This window comes from Opisthorchis viverrini, assembly GCF_000715545.1.
Source record: "Opisthorchis viverrini unplaced genomic scaffold opera_v5_205, whole genome shotgun sequence".
In the NCBI taxonomy this organism is placed as follows: Eukaryota; Metazoa; Platyhelminthes; class Trematoda; order Opisthorchiida; family Opisthorchiidae; genus Opisthorchis; species Opisthorchis viverrini.
The window spans coordinates 270,401-287,809 of NW_008751865.1; the positions used below are offsets into that span (position 1 = coordinate 270,401).

At 47.7% G+C, this 17,409-nt stretch overlaps 1 protein-coding gene across 1 annotated transcript in view; it reads left to right on the forward strand.

Moving 5' to 3' along the window:
• Nucleotides 1-17,409, forward strand: part of T265_08239 (hypothetical protein) — a gene marked incomplete at both ends in the record, with an annotated part of 114,875 nt that overhangs the window by 42,209 nt on the left and 55,257 nt on the right. Inside the window, 3 exons of the mRNA XM_009173986.1 lie at nt 1,745-1,805; nt 13,051-13,261; nt 16,230-16,489. Coding sequence (XP_009172250.1) covers nt 1,745-1,805; nt 13,051-13,261; nt 16,230-16,489 — 532 coding nt within the window. The remainder of the gene's footprint in view (nt 1-1,744; nt 1,806-13,050; nt 13,262-16,229; nt 16,490-17,409) is intronic.

A 17,409-nucleotide genomic window follows, 5' to 3' on the forward strand; every position in this document is an offset into this window, starting at 1 on the left:
TGAGTCAGAGGCTAGGGTCAGGGTCCCCGAACAAAACCCTACGTCATCCCACTGCCTTGTGGGTCAGACTTTTGAGTTAAAGGCTCAAGGTGGGGTACCTCAACCAAACCCCCTTCCTCGGCCTGGGCAACCGGGAAGTATCATTTACTCGCGCAGTTCAGCGTCCACCGATGTCCCTCCCCAACCCCTTCCCACTGCACAAGCAAACGTGGCTGGGCCATTTGGCTGTCAGTCATCTGACCGAAGGGCCTTATGCTCCTCACTGCCTATAAACATTAAACAAAATAACACCTTTCTAAATCCACGAGATCCTTTCTATATAGGAGCCGTCCGTACTCTATGTCAAATTGGCAAACAGGCAATGCTTGCTGAAACCTTGTACTCCCTTAAAATCGATGTATGCTGTGTCTCCGAAACACGCATACAAGACCCGAGCATGGTTCTGCATCTCAGAACGCCCAGGATGAACTCAGCTCTTTCACATTTCTCCCTCCGTGTGTACGGTGACCCAGGAGCGATGACTCGTGGAATATATGGCGTGGGAGTTGCACTCAGTCCCAGAGCTGAACGCGCTATGCTGGATTGGATCTCAGTGATTCGACGAGCTACCGCCCACTGGACCCTGAACCAAGGGCTCACTCGTATTGTCGAGTTTCCCGTCGTCCCGTGTGTACTGTTGGCCGTTGGACCTTTCGATCATGATGTTGAAACAAATGCTACGGCATCGGGGAAGTGCTCGTGATGTGAACAAATCTAATGGTGATGAGGTTGGGACTAGCAGAACACATCGTTACTCTCGCTGTTCCCTACCTGATGAGCTTCGTGAAAGGCTAAACCGATTGTCAGCTGTGAGTGAATTTCCAGCAGTCTCGTGAGTGCTGCTTCTGTCTGTTCTGTCACCGGAACTTACACAGGCTGGAGTTGAAACGCCAGTTGCGATTGGACAGACTGTCGGTTATCGTCATTGATGAATTACCAAAGGAGTGATGTACGCAGGTGACATGAGAGTCTCAGTAACGCAATGCCATGCATTCAGGGTACTACGTGAGAGTGATTCAGCCGGAAGTTAAAAAAACAAACCAACCGATCTAGAACATGGAGCGAAACGGCTCGGTGGTTAGAGCGCGAATTTACTGGCCGGAAGGTCCGTGGTTCGAACCCGACTTCTGCTTCTCGACTTCCCCTGTCTAGGCTTGGGTAACCTGACAGTATCCCAGTTCTCGTGCTTTTTTTGGGTGGCACGGCAACGGGGAACCGAAAAGGGGTTACAGCTGAACGATTTTTTTTAATCTAGAGCACGGCAAATCATCCGAACTGGGTAGCTAGGTCAAACCACAATACTTCCGTTGTGACTATCCCCTGTACGGATTCCATCTGTAATCATGGCAGGTAGAAAATTAGGTGTTATCGTTCTAGAACACTTTCTTTTACCATATTACTACTTTTTTTACAGACCTATCTCGACAAGAATTGACACCTCCCCTTAGCCTGTGCTATGGGTGCCAGTCCCTCAGACAAAATATTTCGCTTCGGCCAGGAATACTCGCTTGCAGTTCGAATTAGAGAGGTTCGGGCAATATCTCTCAGGCGCTTCCAGCCTTAAAGCAGTCCGGGAGAAAAAAGACCGTAATATCTCTGCATAGAGGACCGTTACGCGCAGAATAGTCAATATTACATGTTTTTTAAAGAAAAATTGAATAAACGTTCTAACCACTTTTGTGTACATTTTTTTGTGACTTTGCAGGCAAGGCACCTCAGAATTGAACCGGATCAGCCCGTCTGTCCCAGAGACCGAGAGCATGCAGGTAATGGCTTGCCCAGTTTTGTTTTTTTTCTCGTGAGGGGGAGTTGTTTCACAGTTATTACGTCGCCCTTGTCTCTTCTTGCCCTTATTTTCTTGCTGCGAACTCGGCTGTCATTTTATCTTGATAACCAGCATCACTGACGGCGTTGCCCCACAGAATCCTGTGGTGAAAAGAAGACGAAATAGAGAGAGGTACCTAGCCTAACGCAAACGTCTGATATGCTTATACCAAGTGGACCAAGTGATTAGAGCGCTCAGACGTTTCTAAACGCTTATTCGCTTCTGGCCAATCACCTTTGGGTTTTGCTACTTTGAATTAGTCTCTGGGTAGAAGTGGCACATAGCCGAGCCCTGATGACTTGCACCGCTGGGTACAGTCCTCAAGTGAAGTACTCGTCGGTTTGCTGGTTACCTCACTTTGTAAATTTCTTGGAACTAGCCGACTCCAGCTGCGGCTCTCATGTGTCACAGCGAGGTAGTCGGAGCGCGAATTTACTGACCTCTGCATCTTGACTTCTCCTGTCTAGGCTTGGGCAACCTGACACTATCCCAGCCTTTGTGCTTCCTTCGGGTTGTATGGCAGCTAGGTGCCAAAATGGTCTTACGATTTTCTTGTAATTCGGTGATCGAAGGCCCGCAAATTTCCCTCATTCTTTACCCTCATTGACCAAGTCTCGCGGCCACAAAACGGCACAGAGCATACTCTGTTCCCCACATACTCTTTGAGACCCATTGAAATGATTTTTGACGCCAATCGTGACGCGAATTGGCGAAAGGAGTCTTTGCCTTTGTGGTTCGTTTGTTACCTTCGCCAACATCAGAGCTAACGCAAGTTACGAGCGAGATATTGCTCCGCCGTTATCCCCTGGTGGAGTGTGTAGTGGCTGTACATCCCACAGTCTTACTTTTCAGTCTTTGGGCGCAAGGCATGTGCCGAAGGGTCAGTCAGCTTTCCTACCGACCCTTGCGTTTCTTCCCTCTTTTCAAAACAGTGACGATGGTGTCTGCGAATTCCAGGTTCAGGCTTGCAGAGGTCTGAACGCCGGGATTTCCTCCGATTATATCATCGATTGTTGAACTGATCAAACACCTGAGGATTGGGCATCTTTGTCAGAAAGGAAGGAACTTTTCAGATTTTTTATACTCTTGCATACACTATCACCCCACGATTCTTATCGGTATATGGCATTCATGAAATTCTTAAAAAAGCCCTTTTGAAAAGAACAATTTGAACGCACGCACGCAAGCGCCATCCTCACCAAGTGTAAGTACCGCTCATTTACCGTACACAGTGGTTATAGCTGCCACAATTCCGTTTGCGGACGATTTGTGTAGATTGGGTAGGTAGCTTCTTATTGGAGATGATGGCTGAGTTAACCCGGGGTTGCGAGTGGGAAGATCCGGAAGGGAGTCGTGCACTGAAGGCAACTGAGGACGCGACTGACCCATGTTCGACAGTGTCTCCAACCATTGATGTGTCCTGTCTCGGAGTTTGCGTCCAGGTAGACGGCGATAACAACCACAGCTGAGTTTCCTGGTAATGGCCTTCATACTTTGTTTCAAAGTCATTGTTTGATATCCCGTGGCGCGTTTCCATTCTCCACGTGGTTGTTCGAAAAGAGCCCTCCGAGGACGTCGGTCGACTGACATACGAAGCACGTGACCAAGCGAGTGCAGCCTATGGAGTGCGATCAGTTCAACTATCGTGAATGAGTTATTTCTTCCGAAAACCATCCGACGTACTTCAGCATTGCTCATCCAGTGTTCTCACAAGACTCAGGCAATGCTGCGAACATACTTTTTGACGTCCTCGGCGCGCAACTGCCAGGTTTCTGACCCGTACGGGGAGCACCCCTCAACATTGTTAACTCGACCATCAACGGATAAGTTGACTCGCACCGACGCCACAGGCGATGCAGGTTCACGAAAGCTTGTCTGGCACACACAACCTTCCCAATCAGAATGGATAACGGAGGCTGTTACAGCTGCCTCAACTTTATTTCATCGTTCAACTGTAGAACCCTTTCGGTGCCTAGTTACCTTGCCACACGAAGGAGGCACAAGGGCTGGGATACTGCCAGGTTGCCCAAGCCTGGACAGGGCAAGTCGAGAAGCAGAGGTCGGGTTCGAACCACGGACCTTCCGGTCAGTAAGTTCACACTCTAACCACTTGGTCTCTCTCGCCTTGCCTCAACTGGCTGATCTGCAAGGTTAGTATTGGAGCTCACGCTTTCTTGCAGCAGTGTTCTACACTTTTCAGGAGTGAAGCTCAAAGTCGCGAGGCGGAGTTATTTAGATTGCCTAATATTGTTTGCATTACGACGGTGTCGGATCCCAAGAAGAGCTATGTCGTCTGCGTACTCGATATCTGTGAGCGGAGGCCCCGGGAGCGCTTTGTTCCCACAGGCATCAGAGTCTTGTAGTGAGTCATCCATAATCGTTTCAATGACGAAGTTGAAGAAAAAAGGTGAAAGATGACAGTCTTGTCTGACCCTATTGGATGTAGTGAACTTATACAGCAGTTTCCCGTGGACCTTCACAGGTCCGCGGGAGTTAGCGTACAGCGCCCTCAGGAGGGTCAAGAACGCCTGTTCGACGAAACGCCTTTTAAATCATCTTCGAACATTCTAAATGTCGTCAGTCTTTGCCGTGATCCATTCGCATCCAAAAAAAATCGGCTCCTTAGCTGTGGCTTGTTGGTCTACTCCATGTCCTTCACATGGATTAATACTACCCCGCGATTTTTCGCTCAGTTTCAACCAAGGTATGCAAATACTACTCATACTACTAGCGTCCCAATCGCTTCCATTTTGTCGCAGTTCTCCGAAACATACGTGTTTTTATCCATAATTTATCTGCTAACCCGGGCCAATACGTGAGCCGAGTGCCGTCTTGGATTTTACCGTATCGTGATCGCGGTCCTTCAGAGGTCTAGCACAGTTCAAAATGAACAGATTCGTTCTTGTCAGTTTTTATGTAAAAAAATAAATCTTTCAGCTGTCGAATCCTTTCGGTGCCTAAGTGCCATGTCACCCGAAGGAAGACTGAGATACTGCCAGGTTGACCAAGCCTAGATAGGGAAATTCGAGAGGCAGAGGTTGGGTTCGAACCACGGACCTTTCGGTCAGTAAATTCCCACTCTAACCACTTGGACTATCTCGCCCAATTTTTAAGTAGCGTGATTTTTATGTCCTCGCGTTAGCCGAAGAATGGCCAAGCCCCTGTTCCCCCAATCAGGCGTTTCTAACCATGATGGTAACAGGAAATTTATGACAGGCACCTCGGCACAACCGGTTTAGAACTATTTGTTTCGTTGTTTGGTCTCAGCCAGGTACCACCTGAATGAATGACTCATTCACCTGAACAGAACAGAGTTAAACCATGCCGTGTGTGATTAGCTTAACGCAGAACATGGTGTGAATTTGCAGCCAGCGCCTTCTCTCACCGTTTGGCCAGAGGTTTCTTTCAATTGCATAAAGGAGAATCCTTTCAACTTACTGTGCTGCTGAGACACTCGAATTGGTCAGCTTGATTTCAGCTCATGTTGCTGGGATCCAAGCTACTGCTTTCTTTCAAAAAAGATGTACCAGGCATTTCAGCAAAGGCTTTACCGTGTATCTCTTTGGGAATTTCGAGATCGACTTCCTGAACAAATTGTGGTAGGACTGAAATACTTTTATATTCTTGTGGTCCTGATCAACTGCCGGTGATATTGATTATCAGGGACAATTTATCATCAGTTTTCCTCGTATATGCTTCTGATTTTATTTTGCTAGCGTTTCTAGGAATCTAATCAGGCTACTTGTCTTGTCGTCAATAGTCTAGTTGTTTGTCTCAACTTTGCGCCTAATTTCTGTGCACATTCTTTCGGTTGGCTGGCGTGTGTGTGTGTATAGACACTGTTTGTGTGGCAGGTGCTTCTTCGCCACGGTTTGCCGGTTCTCACCTGAACTGTTTGTGGTGTTGGTTGTGTGAGTGCACTGTGAAATGCGGTTGTTTCTTCTGGAGCGGTGGCTTCTGTCTTCCAGCTCTGCCCTGTGGCTCTCCGTTTGTTCCTCAGGGTCCTCCACGTGTGCAGGGAACAAAACAGTGTTGTACGCAAGTACTGGCTGTATTCGGCATCCTATTCCCCTTTCGGCCTCATTCACACGCGTTCGCGACCCTTGACACTGATCAGATTACCGCCTCTCAGCACGCTCAAGTTCGTGTGATCGATTGACTCAAAGGAATCAGAGAATTTTCTGGAACAAGGGTATGAACAGCAAAGAAGTTTCACCGCACAGTACAGCGCGGTTAACCTCTCAGTGTTGGAAGCATGTCAGTGGTCTGAGGCACTTTGACTGCTGGTAGTCGGTGCATCAAATTGCTCGAATTACTGAGAATGCAGACAGTTCGTAAGCATAACTGTGGATAGCTAACATGGAAGAGTATTCATACAGAGTTTGTTCAGCGTGCTTGCTGACGCTGCATTGACATGAAAGTCGATTCGACGAAGGATTCCTAGCTGAATACTGACAAAGGGTGGTCTCGCCTAGATCTGTCTTTTCAGTGTACTGGATGATCCAATCTACAGTGAAAAATTTTCACCAGGCATGGTGGATGAACAGGACAAGACGGTTGCGAGAGTAGAAGCAGCTTCGTGCAGAGAAATACGTCCTGGAATTCGTGACAAGTTCCCCTAATGTATTACAAACCCCTGTGGGGTGAATACTTATCAGACTTCCTGAAATGAATTTTCACATATTCGTCCTCAGAGACGCGCGTGTTTTCTAGTACAGCCAGGTTCAAATTGAAGGGGACTGCGAAGGAAGCAACCTAACCTAGTTAGTCAAGGGCTGGCATACGGAGCCATGCGTTCCGGTTGTCAATCTATTTGATTCGTCGCTCGCCTATCGTCCGCGCATAAAATCGTATTTACCGCAACGAATTCGTGTTTGTAAACAAAGCGAATCCGGTTTTACCACAAAAAAAACGCGCTTTTGTGCATGCCGCCCATACATAACGCTACGTACTTGAAGGTTATGCAGTGACACTATTCTGTAAATTTGGACGTTCACTGTATATCCAATCATGATTGGATGTTGGGTCCACATTTCCGACCAATCAGAGCTCGCTTTGATGTTGGACCGGGAAGCCGCCCGATCTTCTGACTGATCACGTGTGTGCTAGGCTTCTTGGCCGTAGCGGCGAATATCTGCTAGCCACAAGGTGCAGGATTCCGCCTAACTGGTTTCTAACATAAGGCCTTGGAAGATCTTTTTCGATCACATTCCGTCCGGTGGAAACAGCGGGGAAATTTACTGCGTTCACGGCACCACATCGCTAGAACCAGCAATAAACTAAGACTCCCCCCCCAGTTCAGAGATTAGGCTGCAGTCGGTCGTGACGCTAACGTAGCATCAGTCGAGACAGGTCAGTGATTGAAGTTTGAACCTACTGCCCCGGAGGTTCGTGGTTCGAATCCAACCCCAGCCACTCTGCTGCTGCACTCTGGTCTTCGGCAACCTGACAGTATCTCATTCGTCGTGCTTTCTTCGAGTAGCATGGAAGGGTGTTAGTCGAACGGTTTGTCATGCTTCATGAGAAAATTGTTCTTTTGTTTTGGAGTCCCGAAACAATGTCCGTGTATTCGAACTTGAAGGTCTCAGTTCTCACTCTGTGAACGTGTTGTGTCTTGCTGAACGGTGGCGCAACCCTGTATCAGTCCCTTGGCTTCCTGCTCTGTCCACTATGGTATATCAGAAGGCACGGTAGCTCTACACAGCCCTTTATGGACACAAGGGAAAATTATTACAACCGTATTTATGGGGTAGTCACAGTGTTCCAGAAGGTCGTGCCGGAATCTCCGTGAGGGGCCGAGGAGCGTTGAGTCAAAGATGCTCGGTCCGGATTGGCTGGCATTCTGACCAATCATGGCATACCTTCGTTTGGTCCGTGTCCTGCACATCCGTCCACATGATGTGATGTGCGGTTATTAGGGACGGCTGGCATCCTGACAGAACGTCAGTCAGTCTGATATTCATTCGTCAAACTAGCTATTCTCACGTGGATTGATCACCGTGGACAGATAGGCGTCATCAGAGACATCAGGGTTGGCACTGATGCTTCATTGCCGTACAAACCCAAGGTTTATCCAAGTGTATTTGAAATGGGGAGAAAAGGAAAGAGGGATCTGATGCTAGCCTACCGAAGACAGTATGAAGTAACTGCACCTCCAATCAGATAATCCAGAAATAAACTAACAGCATGAACGGTTGTAATACCTCAGGTGAATCATGGGGTGACGGGCACAGGGATCCCGTCCTGGAAGCGGAACCGAACCCGTAACACTCAAACTGTTCGTAGTATTTTCCGTAGCCTCGCGGTTTGTGTCATTCGGAAAGGGACACGGCGGGAACACCAGTCTCCATAGGCGATGTTTCGGCATGCATAGCACATATCCAAGCCACTGAATTTGACGTCGGGGGATGTAATTCGCACCCAAAGTACCTGTGAAAGGAAGAAAGCCTTCGCTGCGGAGTTATTTATTAGGAAATGCTAACTGACCGGTTACAGACCAGGGATGCAAAACTCATTTGCATCTTATTTACAAAAACTGGACATCCATCTTCTCCTGAACGCGTCTTCTCGAACTTTCCTGGAGATTCATTGACTCCAATTATTCCTCTCTCAAATCCAAGCATATGTTACAAAGCGACTCCACAAATTCCTCAACAGATCTCCCCTTTTCAAAAGACGCAAAGCGAAGTTCCACGGACAACAGATACTACTCGCGTGCCTCCCCATCAGTAGTATCACCGTTACACCTGTAGCACAACCTGACACCTCGTTACAAATTCGTTTGCGCCATTCGATGCCAGCGACAATTCCGAGGCGTTAATGGTAGAAAACCTGAAGACGCCTCACATCATCTGTCTGTCTCCCAGCTATACAACAACGCGTGGCTCTCTAGACCCAGTGATAACTCGCTTAGATGCGAAGATGGCGTGATGGACCAAGTGGTTAGAGCGCGAATTTACTGACCGGAAGGTCTGTGCTTTGAACCCTACCTCTGCCTCTCGACTTCCCCTGTCTAGGCGTGCACAACCTGTCAGTATTCCAGCCCTCGTACTTCCTTCGGATGGCATGGCAACTAGGCACCGAAAGAGTGCTACAGCTGAACGATTTTTTTGATGCCAAGTGTCTTTTTTCCCTTGAAGCTTGAGTTTGTACTTTGAAGGTGCCAGGCATATGTATCGAAAGGTGGCGTGATGTTGGTCAGTTTACTGAACAGAGCTTGTGCTTTGTCTTGAATGATTGCGCGATGTCCCTTGCGTCAGCAATACTTTGATCACCCAGTTCTGGAAGACCCCCCAGCATTCGCCTCAGTATCTCATCAATGTTATATCTGCTGATTCGCCAATCTGTTCTGTTTGCTGCTGACCCCGCTCCCGTGCCTAGTGCCGGAGAAAAAAGACTCACAGAAGGGAACACAACAGCTATATTCCGAACAAGCGAGTGCGAAAATACAACGGAGGGGCACTGTCCGAACTTCGTCCAATGCTGACCACACTATCTGGCTTTGATACAAGGCATTTCGAGGGGGGGGGCATTGTCTGTCTGGTCAGCATTTAGTGAATTGAAGGGATTCAGTAGATTTTGGGCATTCAGTGGTTACTTTCAGTAATCCGACCCTCCTGATAATCAGTGAGGAAGCTGAACAAGACTGGAGAGAGTAGACCCTGCTGGAAAACATTTGGAAAACAAAACACGCGCCCAGAACGACCTTATCGTGTTCATAGACGTTTTGAGGCATCCCCTGTCGAGCAAGAGCACTGATCGGTCTACGCAATCAAACGCACCCTTGAGGTTAAGGAGTACTAAAGTTGTTGGTCATGTGTACAACCACACATAGTGTGTTTGGCTACTCAAGGATTCTCAGTCGGCACCCTTTTCTACTACCGACCTCAGCAGAACCGGGCTTAACGGCCAGCAGAGTTGAGTTCCTGAGGATAAAGAGTGAGTAACAGTATGATCTTTTCTTGGATCCTTATTGGCGACTTATGAACACTATTCCTTCGTCGCGCCTGTTTTCGGTCGGCTCGACAAAACGGTTAGCTGGGTTCGAGTTCAGATGCTTATCGATATGAAGATGTCACCTCTAAAGATGTATAGGTCCTCAGTCTCAATGTGACGAGATGACCCAAGTGGTTAGAGTGCACATTTACTGACCGGCAAGTCCGTGGTTCGAACCCGACCTCAGCCTCTCGGTTTCTCTGCCCAAGCCTGGGTAACCTGGCAATGTACCAGCCATCGTGCTTCCTTCGGCTGGCATGGCAGCTAGCCACCTGAAGTGTGCCGAAAGAATACTGTCGAAAAGTGATGTATAGATTGATGGAAAAGATGCCAGTGACTGAGCACAGGCACAGAGCGGGAGAGAGAGAAGCAGCAATACAGTGATCTGCACCAGCAAACAGTCGCCCTAAGCAGATCTACCGAATGACTGTGACAGTCGAACTCTTGTCCTCGCCACGGACTTTGCAGTTGTCATTCTCGCATTCGGTTACCGATCGGAAGTGTAACATTTTCGCGGTGGTCGTTCTCATGCCTGGCTACTCGAATTGCGTATCGCCTTGCGAACCGTTCGTTTTTATCAATAACCGAATGTTGTGTTTATGGCTAGCTTTGTTTGGCAGTTGAACGAATTGTCGAGACTTGACGGCCCTCACATATGAACCGCGTACACACCTCACAATAGCGGACGCCTCTTTGTGTCCTTAATCGGATGGATACCGTATTGGCTTGTCTGGCGTGTTTATGTGTACACAGACAAGCATGTGGCTGGTTCACTTCCTCTGTGTGTGTGTGTGTGTGTGTATAAGTGTATCCATGCTAGACGTACAAAAAGCGCGTTCCTTGGGAAGCACTCAGTGATTGACGTGTTGACATTTCGAGAAAAACTCTCCTTTTATGGAGCCTCACCTACACCGTGCGTTCTAACCTGCACGTCAAATAGGTTCTCATATTAATTCCTGTTATTGATTGATTAAACTTCGGTTACCCGTTTTTTCCCTCTGCACTACACAATTGCATCCATGACTGCTCCTGTCTAGGCAACTTGGCGGTGCCTGAGACCCCGTGCTTCGTTCGGGTGTTATGACAACTAGGCAGCGAAAGGGTGTCACAGCTGAATCTCTGGTTAACTATTCTCGCGAGCTGTTGAACAGTTTTAAGTATCTTGTGAGTAGTGGGTTACGCCTAGATAGATAATGAATCGAATTTTTTGTTAGATGGTTGTCCGGCAACCGGATTTCGGAATCCGGCCACAATGGGTCTGTGACCATCAGCTGTACAACCAGTCAGTGACCGCTTGGTTGATGTTTTCAGGCTTTTGACTTGGCCACTACATCCCTGCCGACCGCTTGTGCGGTTCTTTCGGAGGCTACGCCTTTTTATTCCAGTCGCGGGTTAACTTAGATTAGTTCTCATAAAGGAAACTACTCACAAGGTTGCTGAAAACTCTTCGACGGCCCACGACCGGTTTCGCCGTTCCACTTCGGGCTCATCAGGTCGGCGCAGCCCCCGAGTTTCCGTCAACTTTATGTTCTACTTGAACCCAAATTGCACTGTTTTCGAGAAATACACTCATTTGCAAATCAAGTTGGTTTTCGAGAGAGACCCAAATGAACCTCTCGTTTATGGTATTCTACAACTGAATGTGCTGCAAACAGGCCGCCTCATGATTCAGTTGGCACGATATTCGAGATACCGCAGTATATTTTCATAAAGGAAACTACTCATAAGGCTGCTGAAAACTCTTCGTTTATTTTTTTTCAAACTCTTCAGCTTGTCGCTGCATGCCGCATTTTAGGTGTCCCGGGACGCCATACATGTGTTACGGTGCTCAAAAGTGCACAGTGGCTTTACTCGTAAGACACGAGCTATCGTGGATCCCTTCAAAAGGAGACCACTCACTTAGTTCATCGAAATGCTAAAAACGCTAAAAATCGTGGCGAATATCGCTGATTGATTTCATTGGTTACCTACTAGCCTATTTATAGGTGTGGTCACTCATAAAACCCCGAGACTCCAGAACCTTGGGGGGGGGGTATGCTTCGAAGCTGAAAACTCTTCTTCGCGGACTACCGCCTTGGAAACACAATAAGCAGAGGTTCGTTCATTTATGTACTCACGCTTGGCGTTCTTGGCGTTCTGGCAGTCTTTGATACCGAGTGAGCAGCTGCAGTTTTACTTCTGATGGAGTATGATGGGCCTCATCGTCAAGGTCTTTCGATCCCATCGAATCGCAAGCAAGTCTTCCCTGTGAACTAAAACTGATCAGGACTGGGGGCTTGACTGTGCGCTAACTTTCAGACGCGTCTAGCTTGCTACTAGTACAGGTCCTTGAACGGGCTTAGGTCATCTCGCTAGCCACCACTAGCCGAAGATACATTTCATGCTAACACAAAGCTGGCTATTTGAATCACGACACTTCGAATCGGCGCCTTACTGGTGAAAGGTAGAAGGCCTTCGCTGCGGAGTTATTTATTAGGACATGCTAACTGACCGGTTCAGACCATTGAACAGGAAGCAAAACTCTAATTTGTATCCTATTTACAAAAACTGGATACCTATCTTCTCCTGAACGCTTCTCGAACTTTCCTGAGAATTCATTGGCTCCACTCATTTATCGGTCAAATCCAAGCAAATGTTACAAAGTGACTCTAGGAATTCCGCAACAGATCTCCCCTTTTCAAAAGACGCAAAGCGAAATTCCACGAACAACACACTACTCGCGTGCCTCCCCATCAGTAGTATCACCGTTACACTGGTAGTCGATCACAAACGGTTTACAAACCTACCTGTGTCGATTCTCACTATTTTCGTCGTATTCAACCGTTCATTTCCCATATCCGCCCGTACACTCCCCCCCAAGAGGCTGGTATTGTTTCTCCCCCCTGGCAGACGTTTCGTCAAACAAACTTATATCCAAACTAGCTAGGGATCCTCATGAAATATCTGATGAATTTGAGTGGACCCCGGATAAACAACGTACTGGGACGAGATGGCTCAGTAGTTTGATCGCATCTCGACTTCTCCTGTCTAGACTTGGACGAACTGGCAGTATCCCAGCCCTCGTGCTTCCTTCCGGTGGCGTGGCAGCTAGGCACTGAAAGGACCTTACAACTGAACGTTTTTTCACTGGTTCTCAGCTGTTCGAATTTCTATGCAGATTTTTCCTAATCGCTCTATTCTTCATCTATCAGGACTTCATTGTCCAATCCAACGCGTTTCGTACCTCCCCCAACTATATACTGGAAGCCGCTCACTTAGACCATGCTATGCCCACGCTGCAACATGCCGAGACGATTGCGGTGACCACGCCTGATGAGGATGAAGATTCGGACGGTGCGATGGAACGCCCCAGCTGTCCTGTCCCGAATCTCCCGGTTCCCGCAAACCTGAAGATAGTTGCTGGTGAGTCGCGCGGGTTTTGGTAGTACACTTACACAACTAAGTCGATAGTATGCAACATGTATACCTTGATGCGCTCATTGATTCCTATTCTCCCTGCCCCAGCGTACCACCGAGTCAAAGGTCTCTGGAGCAGTGGAAAGAAGCTACTAAAAATAGAAGTAGTCACTGAATCAATCCAATCTTTGGATGTGGTTTACCGGCTAGCAGGCATTGATGAATTCGGAGTTCCTAGCGGTCATTTCCTTTTCAGGTATCGGGTACTGCAAGCTACACTACATAAACTAGAGAGAACACCTGTCCTACTCTTCCTCGAATGAGGGACGAAATGGCTGCGAGCTGAACGCCAAGGTTCATGAGCACGAACTTCAGTGGTCTTGATTGACAACGGCTGAACCAATTTGATTGGCCAGAGAGTAGCTTTCTCTGGACGACAGGGTGTCACCGTTCACACCGGCCGAACGTTAACTAGTGTTATTGCATTCAGTTTAAACCAACTTGATGCAAAGTTTCGAATTCACAGGTATTTCCTCAGGTGATTCTGTGAGTAGTTCTCTTCGAACGGTTACTCAGGCAGTGGACAATAACGAATAAGTCATTCAGCAAGTGCTAAAATTTCCCCATCATTTCCCACATACGCCGTATCATCTTAACTACTCAAAATTGCCCACTAAAGAGATTCTAAGATCATTTTTGAATGTTCCCATCGACTATGAGGTGAATGGCCAGTAATCATCATCATTGTCAGCTGTAATAACTGCGTACTCCTCGCGCAGTTTCGTTCACCGATGATTTGGGGGGGGGTAGCTGAGCATTGCAGGTGGGAGATGATAAATTGGTGCATAAATTGACGTTTGCTTGTGCGGTGGGAAGGGGTTGGGGAGGGACATCGGTGGACGCAAATGATACTTCCCGGTTGCCTAGGCCGAAGAAGGGGATTTGGTTGAGGGAGATTCGAGTAGCGGCATTGACGTAATGTTTTTCTGATCATTCATTCCAACCTTGTCCTGGTTGGTGCGAAGCAGCCGGCTCTCGTTTTACCCAGCAATTATACCGGGATTCGAACTTTGGTCTACCTAAACCATAAGCATTGTATATTGAGCGCGATGTGTATGGTTTTGCCCAATGTCAGTATAAGCTGACGAAGGCATTTCTACTTGTCCCACAGAGGAAACTGACAGCAGAACTGGTCGGTGAGCGAATTCTGAGGATCAAACGGTTTGAAATATGCCATGAGTGAAGCAATAACTACCACGGTGACCTAGTTTAGGAGGTAGTATCAATTTTAGTCAATCTTGTGTTTATTTCCTGACCTGGCGGTTGCAAAAATTGATCAGTCACATCAAACTTGACGTAAAGTCATGTCACGTTGTCTTTTATGCTCGACACCTCTTTGATAGCCTAGGCCATCACTCACGGTCGTCAAAACTTGAGAGAACAGCAAGTCAGATGTTTTGCTGCTTCGTTATACGAGACCCAGATCAAGAACCGCAGACTCGAGGTTGCTTTTGGTTAGCTAATCACAGTCACGTGATCGGGACTCTACATAGGGAGAAAACGTCTGCCGTCGGTTCGGAGGAAAGTGACCCATTCAAGAGTGTCGACAAATGAACTCGGGAATCAAACGAATGCTAGCATGAAGGCTGCACTGCTGAGGTGACGCGGTCCCGCACTGTAGCTGATCAGATGTAATATAGGGAGCAGTCAAATGAGTGCACATACCTCACAAACTGCCGTTCCAGTGAGCACCGGGATACGGAAATAGATTCAAATTCTGAATTGAATACAGCATTTATCAGACGGCTCGTGCGCCCGTTTTTCTACTGCGTTGACCGTAGCAACTCCGAACCAAACCGGTATTCGCTCGATTCCTTCGATCACCTGTGAGAGGTTTACCGATTTACCTGCCATCCATTTGCTACTTTTGTGGCGGCACCATTTTGTATTGCTCTGCGGAGCTCCACGCAACTAACCTCATCCTGTTACTGAACTGGTGGTGGTCTGTCTTGGAAGCTTCAAACACACTGTGATGGTTTGTGGAAGCTCATTCTTGGCGTTAAAACGTCCGTTGTGTAACTTTCTGCAACAGCTACGCTTCGGTAGAAACAGTACGATTCCCGGTTGTCGGTCAGATGGCCGTTCGCTTCGGCCTCCCGTTTTGTTAACTAACGATATGCCCTCTAACGTTTGCAAGCTAGTTGGTCGGCGGTCACCTGATCGACAACCAGTGAACGCACCCAAATCACGAATATTCAGATATACTGCCAGCTCAGGCTCCGTGTAGCAGATCTGCAAACAACGTGTTGTTCATTCCTGTGAAATCACAGCGCTGATCAACCGGTCGTTTCCGAACGGCTGAGTGTTCAAAGTACCAGCTGGTGTTCGCAGGTTCGAGACTTCCTACTAGAATTTTTTTGAGTGCACACTGCTAAAACAGTGCTTCTCGACTTTTCAGCGTGGATATGCCCCACTGAAACAGTTTATTACGCATACCAAGTAAAGTGTCGCTTGGATGTTCTTCGTGAATCAACAACTTTCCCAAATTTTGCTGTTACGTCACCAGAAGCGGACTTGGTTTTGCTGGTAACTTGGGCCGTTTTGATTGCCCCCCTTGCCCTGTCTACCAATCAGACTAACCTCTCAAGTTTTGTCATCCACATCTCGTCGCACCTGTTCCTCTGGTTCTTGTACAATTGATGGCTTCAGTTCTCGTAGTGTCGTTATTCTTTTGTTCGCCAACTTTTGCTCCTGGTTTGCAAATTAGATGAGTAAGCAAGATAGTTTCATATCTTCAATAGTCAGTTTTGCTTAAAGCAGAACACTTGAGCACTAATGTCTAAGTAAGCTTCCACCCAGTACCCAAGCTGAGTCCATTTCTTTGTCATATTTAGAGAATCAAACAGATATCATACTGCACTAAGTCAGCCAGCTTACCTCTCCAATGATTTCCTCATTTTGACTTTCTTTGCAGTTGATTCTGAGGGTGTGCACATTTTGGAAGATGGCAACTTTGTCTACGCTGTTCCTGGTCTCCCCGGATACATCGAATCCTCTCCCGAAGAGTCCAATGTGGTTCAGTTGAGGTCGTGCAAAGTGCCTAACAATCGTTCAAACGATGCCGCCGGGGAGCATCTCCAGAACCACTCACCTGAGGGTAATGGCAGCTTGCTACCAGATTCAAGCCACGACAGTTTCAGCAAACGTGTGCGATTCAGCGGCGATCCGATCCTTGTAAGTTTGTACATTGTTTCGCTCACGTGTAACGTGTCCCATTCCTACTCCGTGAATTATGCTAGTCCCATGTTATTCAGTCTCTTCGGTGCACTTTGATCCCCCGTCAGAATGTGCTTCCATTTAATCCGGATTAAACTACTGATATAGTAGTATAGTCCTCCGTGGTTCGATCCGAACTAAGAATTCAGTCGTTATTTGCCCGTCGGGGGCGAGATGTCTTAGGGGTAGGAGGGCGAATTTACTGACCGGGAGGTCCGTGGTTCGAACCCGACATGTGCATCTCGACTTCTGCTGTATAGATTTGGGCAGCTTGGCAGTATCTCAGTGCTTTCTCCGGTTCGCATGGCAGGTAGGCACCGATTTAATCGCCGAATAAGGTCAGGGCGCTCGAGCGTCTTTCCGAGTCTTCCGAGCTGTGTAATCACTGACTGCGCATTCTCTCCAGTTCGGTACGTTGGTATCCCCCGAATCCACTCATCATCGCTTATCTGACCAGTTCACAAGCTGCATCACTCGCATGATGATTGCTCCTCAACTGTGCCCCATTGATCCCAGTATTCCCAAGAGTTCGGAATAAGCGAGAGTTCAGCAAAAAGTGAGTGGACCGAAATTCCGGCGTACAGGTCTGCTGGAAAGGTCGAGAGTTTTCGGTTCGTTATACTGTATACTAATGACCCGTAGTATGATTACCGTTACCCAGAATACTTCGAGCACGTTCTAGCTTGCTTTAATCAAGTCATCCCTTAGACACATAGTGGCACTTTGTCTAACCATATCCTGGTCCTCAACTCCCCTCTGTTTTGTTTCGACCTCATTTGAAGCTCCAATCTGGTCGTTACGGACTGCATGTTCTGTCCACTAGACAGCACGGTTAGTCTAGACTGTGTGACCAAAGGGTGAGCAAGACTGCTTCTAGT